This window comes from Acipenser ruthenus, chromosome 1, assembly GCF_902713425.1.
Source record: "Acipenser ruthenus chromosome 1, fAciRut3.2 maternal haplotype, whole genome shotgun sequence".
NCBI classification, from domain to species: Eukaryota; Metazoa; Chordata; class Actinopteri; order Acipenseriformes; family Acipenseridae; genus Acipenser; species Acipenser ruthenus.
Genome location: NC_081189.1, coordinates 97,355,268 through 97,363,301, shown reverse-complemented (window position 1 = coordinate 97,363,301; position 8,034 = coordinate 97,355,268). Strand labels below are relative to the sequence as shown.

Sequence of the window (8,034 nt, the reverse complement as noted above, 5' to 3'; positions counted from 1 at the left end):
TTCAGAGGTGTACATATAGAGATTGATAGACAGGTAGAAATACATTAATACATAATAATTAAAGCATGCCCCTTGTTGGTAACAGAAAAACACGCAGATAACATGTAATGTGTTTGAATTACCGAAGAAAAAGTATACATCGCAATACATTGTTTCCAACAGTTTGATATATTTTCAAGATATAACCGCTACTTTTGTTCAGAACAGAATGTTGCAATGAAATGTTAATACTTCAATAACAACTGTTTATTATGTGTGTAATAGTGTTCACTAGACCCGTGTACATGTCTCTGCAGGCTGCATGTTGTTATTGGTTGGTATTTTAGAAATATATATTATCCATATTTTTTACTGGTTTACTTTCATTTTTTTATTTTTTTTTTATTTTTGTATCACACAACACAAACACAATATTATACAACATATATACCCCCCTTCCTTTCCTCCCCCAGCAACCCAACATCCCCTTCAGACCCACATAGTTTTTTTTTTTTTAAAGTACTTACAATTTTATATTGTAGTCAGATTTTACACTATTTTGCAACACCAAATATGTTTTTCCAATTTTTTTCTTGACAGTGTTTATCAATTTAATATATATATATATATATATATATATATATATATATATATATATATATATATATATATATATATATATATATATATATATATTAATATTATTATTGATTTCTTAGCAGACCCTTCCCTAGGGAGAATTATGTATTTATTGAATATCATCCTAATATTTGTGTGTAAATGTTTATAATCCTCCTTACCAATCTTCCTTTGTTTGATCATTCTGCAGTTTAATTTATGTTCATCATTTAACTTTTCTCCGAGAGCAGCTCTCATAAATTTTTGCGGAACTCCTGGGAACTTTCTCTGCACTGTTTCTACAAGGAGCACCAAATAAGGAAGGAAATTATGTTTTACTAATTTTTACTCAATTTATGCACATTACACTGTATTTTGACTAAGTAGTATATGTGCATAATACAAATGTAGGGTCACCAGGTATCAATTCATATATTCAGAATTATCATTGTGTTAAAATAATTTTACTATATATATATATATATATATATATTAAAGTCACATCACAAAAGTAATTATTTCAAAATGCAAAAAAGTAAAGTATCAACAAATCATCAATTGACAGCAACTTTATTTTCCCAGGATCAAGGGCTGGTTTGGCAATAGAGCCATGGTTGGCATTACCAGCTCTTCCTGAAAGTCCATGGGTGGATAATACCTCCCTGCCAAAAACGGCAACAGCAAGGTCTTTGACCATGGCGGTGCAGGAACTGCCTCCTCTACCACATGCCTCTTGAATGGCATTACTTATGCCTAAATTTGTGGTGGCTGTAGACTGTTAAATAATAATACAAAAAAAACAACTTACTTCTTAAAAAACATATTCAGTGGAACATGAATGTGGAATATTTTGTAGTGTGTTCACAAAGCAGGGCTCCTCCCTCTCTCTCTCTCTATAAATATATATTTACCTGCTCTGTGGTTTGCTCCTCCTGTTTGTTCTTTTCTTTTGTTTTGGAAAGCAGCTTTTCGATGTCCTGTATAAATTCTAAAAAAAAAAAAAAACAACAACAAAAAAAAAAAACACACATATTGTATACCTGTATGTTTTTGTGATGTCTAATATTGATAGTCTTACAATTTATGCAACAGACATTGCATGTAGACTTGCATTATTTTTCTAAAACCAGTTACAGTGTATTAAGGGTTTGAATAATCCTGGAGGCTGTATATACAATGGCTTCATCTGGCACATAAAACAAAGTATATCAGAAAGAAATAACAGAAATAAGGTTTGTGTGCAATATTTGATGCACTTACCTTTTTGCAAAGAAATATTGAGACTTCTTAAGTCCTCGTTTTCCTTTTTTAGTTTTGTCACAGTTTCTTTTAATTTTGTATTCTCCTCCTCTAATGTTGATTGTGACTGAGGTCTGCTCATTATTTTTCGCATCATAACATCAGCCTTTTTCTTTTCCAGAGATATCTGTAAAGATGAAGCGATTGTTAAATTTTTTTTTTTTATTTACTTTTACCACCTCAACAGTTGATTAGGCTACAGTATGTCATGATTAATTTAAAGGTGCTGGTCTTTTCCTCAGTCAAAATTGAGTGTTATCTCTAAGATAACCTACAAACAATAATCACCTTATTTTATTTTTATTCAATTTATGTTCTAACCTTAGTAAAACCAGTGCTTGAGTACCACCACTTCTCAATTTAAAAAAAACAAACATCTGTAGTTACCTTTTAAATTGAAACACTTGATAGTTTATTTTATATAAAATGCATGTACAAGGAGATACAAATGGTATGGGTGAATGTGTACATATTGAATGTTATCTGGAATAGAATTATACCTTTTTAATTTTTTTTGGACACTCCTCTTCCGAATCTGAAGGGACATATCTTTTATTTTTTTTCACCAATCTCCTCTCTGGAAGGGAATCATTATTTTCTTTTGTTTTTTTAATTTTATTTTGAAGTATTAGAAGGTGCCTGGTCAGTTTGTCTTTTAAAAAAAATGATAAAATGATTACTGTATATTCAAATAAATAGTGAAACTTTAAATATACGATTAATAATATTGAACATGTTCCAGTTTTGGTTCTGTACAATCATTTTTTGAGAAGGCTGTTGTATTAATTTTACAATCAGCCAAATTCGTTTTGAGGCATTCACACTACCTGTACGATTACCTCTGTTTTCTGCAATCGCTTAGGTAGACACTCGTCATGTGACAGAGGTCATCTGTATAGGTTTCATTATGAATCGCTTAATCCATAAACAGGGGTAGGCAGTTCCTGTCTAGGGTGCTATGCTTCATTCCAACTTAGCTCTTAATTGTCTTTAATGGACCATTTTAACCATTATATTCTAGGACCGATTGTGAGCACCTTCGCATGCAGGGCTATTTACAGCATCAGTTTGAACTAATACCTCTGTACGTAACTTAGTAACTAATACCTGTAAGTAAGCTACAGTATATTCATGTACAAATTATTTTTTTACTTGCCGTCAATTTTAATTATTTCCGCGGGAGAACTCTCATCTTCATAATATTTCACATCAACTATGCTTCCTATTTTGAAAGATGTGTTTAATACATCGGTCCTATGGACAATATCCAATGTTGGTGGAATTTCTCTCCATTCAATAAGGATCCACATATCTTACTGTAATAAATAAAATAACCTTTTCGGTAGACATGTAGACACGTTTCTTTTAAAAGTATATATAACTTAATTTAAATGTGAATAATATTTCCACTTACCGGAGAAATAAAGTCGTTATCGAACTGTCCCGAAAACTTCTCTGGAGTTCAAATTGCCCACGCGAGCTGGCATGGGCACGAGAGCAGACAAGGAAAATACCAACGGAGTATTTTTAAAACTCATCGGGAGAAACGAAGACAATTAAGCCTTAACGTACGTTTTCATTTCTATAAAATTATTTGTTATTTTTGTTCTGGTTGAAATTATGTATTTTGACAACTGTTTAAATATTTTGTTATGGTCATTATCATTTTGTCCTTCATTGTTGTTGCTATAAAAAGTAAAGTAAAAGTGAATATATTAACCAGAACATTTTATTTTAATTTGTTTTCTTAATAGAAGAATGGAATACAAAAAATACATAAACAATGAAAACCAGTTGCCAAAAATTCCTGCAGTCACAAAGAGGAGATGGAAAACAAAAAATAAAGGTAGGCACCGCTCTTCACATCCTGGAATAAATTTTAAAGAATTATATATTTTTACTCATAGCCAAATAAATAAAGCGTATCTCAACTACTGTATTTCTAGCATAATCTGTATAGTTTGTCATATCAGTGACTAAAAAGTGTCTCAACTATTATATTTAATTTGTTTCTTTTTTAGAGTCAACAAAGAGAAAATGCTACAAGAACTGGCTTATACAGTCGTCATCTGAAGTTCAGTCATCAGAAACAGTGAGTAGGTATAATGATGCAATTTGTATTTTTTTATTACTGGTATGTCTATAATTATAGAAGACAGTTTATCCATGTTACTGGGTAACTAACATTCTTTATTTCTTTATTTCTCATTTATAGGTTCTTCCATTACCGAAAAGCTGTCTTGTGGAGGACTCAATGGACTATTTTCAGGTTAGTACTGTTTTTCTTTTATAACTTTATTTCACTGTGGTTTTTAATTATTTTATTGCATCATATTAATGTTTTGTAAAATAATTTCTACAGGAGAGTGACAGCTCTGTTGAAATGATACTTGAAAGAGACAACATCGATTTTTCAGAGGGAATTTTAAGTGAACAACCTGAGAACTGTACATCCCACACAGTGGTACAAAATATAAAAAATATTAAATTATATTTACAAACGATTACTTTTACAACTTTTACAGTTATTCATATACTTATTATGACATCATGATTTTGTATTATATATTCTTTCATTTTTATTATATATTATATTATGTATTATATATAATATAGGTCACCCTTAGAACTATGGCAAGCCTTGCATACCCTATATGCTTAGTTACATATAGCTCAGGTAATTCATCTTGTGTAATAATAAGAATATTTATGTTTTGTAGGATGGACACACACATAGCAGAATGGACACACATGGGCAGACACATGACAATGAAGAAGAAAAAAGGAAGAACAAAAATGAAGAAAAAATCTGTTCAGGTGCACGTATTACAGAAACTGAGAGTGTACTTTCTGTTTTGTGCTTTGCATTACGGCATAAATTAAGCAAAACTGCACTGAATGATTTACTTGCATTAATTAACTTGTATTGTCCTGCACATATAAATGCAGTCCCTGACAGCAAACATAAGTTCTTCAAGTTCTTTGAAGGCTTTAATGACTCGGTTGATTTGCAATTTTGTTGTCCAAACTGCCAGAGTTATTTTGGTAAGGAAGTGCTTGCCCAGTGTATGACTTGCGGCAACATCCCTGGAGATAATGAATCACTTATTAAAAGAGGTTCTGTTTTCCTAACAATGTCCTTAAAAAAACAATTAGAAAAAAAGATGGCTGATAAAAATTTCTGCCAGGCACTAAATTATAGATGGTCTCGAACAAAACTTAGTACAGAGAATTATGATATATATGAAATATATGATAGTACAATGTATCAGTCTGTGGAAAATTTTAATGATCCATCAAAACTGAATTTGTCTTTGTCTTGGAATGTTGATGGTGTGCCCATTTTTAAATCCTCCTCTTTTCATATTTGGCCTCTTCAAGTTATAATTAATGAGCTTCCTCCAAATTTAAGAAAGGAAAATATATTGCTTGGTGGACTGTGGTTTGGATCTACCAGGCCAGATATGAATACTTTCCTGCAGGCATTTGTAGAAGAATGCACACTTCTAGAAAGGCAAGGCTTGACTTGTGAGTGGAAGGGACAAAAGACAGTGTTATATGTCTACAATTTAATGTGTGTTTGTGATTCAGTCGCTCGTTGTTTGGTGCAAAATGTGAAGCAGTTCAACTTGAAGTTGGCTGTAATTGGTGTTGCCATGAAGAAGAAGTGGTCCAAAAAGGAAATGGTTATGCAAGAGTGTATGCATTCAACCTTCCAGAACCAGAATTACGAACACACAATGAACACTGTGAGCATGCAGCATCTGTCATCAAATCTAATGATGCTGCACTGCTTGGTGTGAAAGGCCCATCACCACTAGTGTTTTTATCATATTTTAACATGATTTCTGGATTTGCATTTGACTACATGCACTGCATTCTTTTAGGTATCTGCCGTCAAATGTTTACATTGTGGTTTGACAGCAAGTTCCATTGTGATGCAAAAAAATAGATATGGTTGACAATCGGATTCTTGCTATAAAACCACCTACTAATATTACAAGGGCACCACGTTCTATTAATGCACCAAGGTATTGGAAAGCTTCTGAATACAGACATTTTATTTTGTTCTATGCTGTTCCTTGCTTAAATGGAATCTTACCAAAACAATATTTACAACATTTACTACTTCTTATTCAAGGTACATTCATTCTTCTGAAGGACTCAGTCTCCCCAAAGGACATTGATTTGGCTGAACTGTTCTTTAAAAAATGTGTCATTTATTTTGAACAGTTATATGGCAAATGTCATGTGAGTTACAATGTCCACATTTTACTGCATGCATGTAATTCAGTAAGGAATTGGGACCCATTGTGGTGTCAAAGTACCTTTCCTTATGAGGGCAATAATGGCAGTCTACTAAAACTGTTTCATGGCACGCAAGGTGTACCTGAACAAATTGTTAACATGTTTTGCTTATACCAACATGTCCCCATTCTCATGACACTTGCTTTTGTGGAGGGATTAGAAGCCCAGAGCAAAGGTTTTGTTGAACAAATGTTAAGGGGGTACACACTTACAAAAAAATGTGTCCTAAAAGATAGTGTTGTGCTCCTTGGCTATCCACTGATTAGAATGCCCACACCAAGAGAAGCTCACTTATTAAAAGAAACAGGATTGCAAAAAGTACGTAATTGTAAATTCCATAATAGGGCAATCATTAATGGAAATCGCATTCACACAATAACATGTAAAACATTGTTTAAAAGGATTAACTGTGCTGTGGTACTTTTGGGTGGATCAATTGGGATTGTTAGATCTTTTGTTGATGTTGGATATGAGTGTATGACAGCATTTGCATTTATTAATCCTGTTGTCACATGTAACAGCAGCATTGTGACAGATAAGCAAACAGGTGCTACTGCTACTGGAATTGTAAGGAAAGTGACTGTTTCTAATGACATTCAATTGATCAAGTGCTCAGACATCTTGACAACATGTGTTTATTTATGCAACATCCCTGATGTTGTTGACCATTTTTATTGCATCCAACCAAATAAGTGGGAAGTGGACTAAAGTGACAGATCATGATAAAGCTGTTGGATTCACTCTAATTCCCAATGAAATTAATATTGATTTTATTCTAAGACTCTTCTTATAAATGACTCTTCCATGTATCAGCAAAACACTTATAGGTATTTCCTATTGAAACTGTTTTTTTAATAATATATTTGTTAATTCTACTTATATATATATATATTGTGACAAGGATCACACTCACCACCGTTCGTGCCCCTTTAAAAATACGACCCAGAACAATGAAATGGAGTTTTAAGCGCTGGTGCGCTATTTTTAATAAACAAAAAATAAACAATACACAAAATAAACACCTAACTCCTCTTGGAGCACTAACTCAACTCTCAGGAACACCCTGACTAACGCAGGACAGCTACGCTGTTTTCCCGTCCTTCCCAAAACCACAAACTTCAACACACAGGTTTGACACCGCACTTACTTTTTTCTCTCTGGCTACTCGGAGACAGAGCACCTCTTCTGCCTCCTTCTACTCAGCAGCTTCGAGCAGACTGCCTGCTCTCCTTTTAAACCCCGCACCTGGGTCTAATTCCCCAATAACGCCCAGGTGCGGATGATCATTAATAAAACAATTAAACAATTAAATTTAAACAATAAACCAAAAAGTGCATTCTCACATGTTTCTTTTTCAGGGAGGTTTTAACCCCCTCCCTGCTGTCTCTCACAACCCGCTATCTTACACATCCCCCCCCCCATGTCTTTTCAAGACACCGGCCATACCACGGCCACCTCCCTCCACCCTTAAAAGACCACCCAGCCTCAAGTCCAGCAATGTCCATTGCCGCCCTCTTCCACGGGCGGGCTTGAGGATGGGTCGGTCCTTCCGGCGCTGCCAGGAAGGGACCGCAAACCGGCGACACGGGACCCCACCGGGCTAACAGGGCCGACCGAAGTGTAGGCCGGGGCACTGGAGGATGCCGCAGTGGACACAGGTCTTCCCCTGGGAACTGGCGCAGTGATGTCCGATCACCCAGGGGGAGCGAAGCAGCTAACAGGGGGAGCAACAGCGACGTCTGGCAGCAGCCCAGCGACGTCTGGGTGCTCGGGGAGAGCGGAGCAGGTAACCAGGGGCAGAGCTGTGGCCAGTGCTGCAGACTCCTGGGC

At 34.8% G+C, this 8,034-nt stretch overlaps 2 protein-coding genes across 2 annotated transcripts; one reads left to right on the top strand and one right to left on the bottom strand.

The window, feature by feature from the left end:
* Nucleotides 1-1,117: 1,117 nt before the first annotated feature.
* LOC131736947 (uncharacterized) lies at nucleotides 1,118-2,009 on the bottom strand. The gene is made up of 3 exons (XM_059022908.1): nucleotides 1,858-2,009; nucleotides 1,509-1,585; nucleotides 1,118-1,372 (listed from the first exon to the last, which is right to left on the bottom strand). Exons 1-3 carry the CDS (start codon nucleotides 1,991-1,993, stop codon nucleotides 1,118-1,120), a joined length of 468 nt encoding a protein of 155 aa, XP_058878891.1. The 5' UTR covers nucleotides 1,994-2,009.
* Nucleotides 2,010-2,840: 831 nt separating this feature from the next.
* On the top strand, nucleotides 2,841-7,038 carry LOC117972660 (uncharacterized). Its single transcript, XM_059032556.1, has 5 exons — nucleotides 2,841-3,464; nucleotides 3,651-3,742; nucleotides 3,918-3,988; nucleotides 4,112-4,165; nucleotides 4,617-7,038. Exons 2-5 carry the CDS (start codon nucleotides 3,655-3,657, stop codon nucleotides 5,697-5,699), a joined length of 1,296 nt encoding a protein of 431 aa, XP_058888539.1. The 5' UTR covers nucleotides 2,841-3,464; nucleotides 3,651-3,654; the 3' UTR covers nucleotides 5,700-7,038.
* Nucleotides 7,039-8,034: the final 996 nt, after the last annotated feature.

Bases quoted from the DNA above. Each gene is read 5' to 3' on its own strand.
- LOC131736947 (XM_059022908.1), bottom strand. From the start codon at position 1,993: ATGATGCGAAAAATAATGAGCAGACCTCAGTCACAATCAACATTAGAG. The intron at 1,586-1,857 runs GTAAGTGCATCA...TTTTTTTTTTAG, and splicing joins CAATATTTCTTTGCAAAAAG to AATTTATACAGGACATCGAA. The intron at 1,373-1,508 runs GTAAATATATAT...ATTATTTAACAG, and splicing joins AGGAGCAAACCACAGAGCAG to TCTACAGCCACCACAAATTT.
- LOC117972660 (XM_059032556.1), top strand. From the start codon at position 3,655: ATGGAATACAAAAAATACATAAACAATGAAAACCAGTTGCCAAAAATT. The intron at 3,743-3,917 runs GTAGGCACCGCT...TTTCTTTTTTAG, and splicing joins ATGGAAAACAAAAAATAAAG to AGTCAACAAAGAGAAAATGC. The intron at 3,989-4,111 runs GTGAGTAGGTAT...TCTCATTTATAG, and splicing joins AAGTTCAGTCATCAGAAACA to GTTCTTCCATTACCGAAAAG.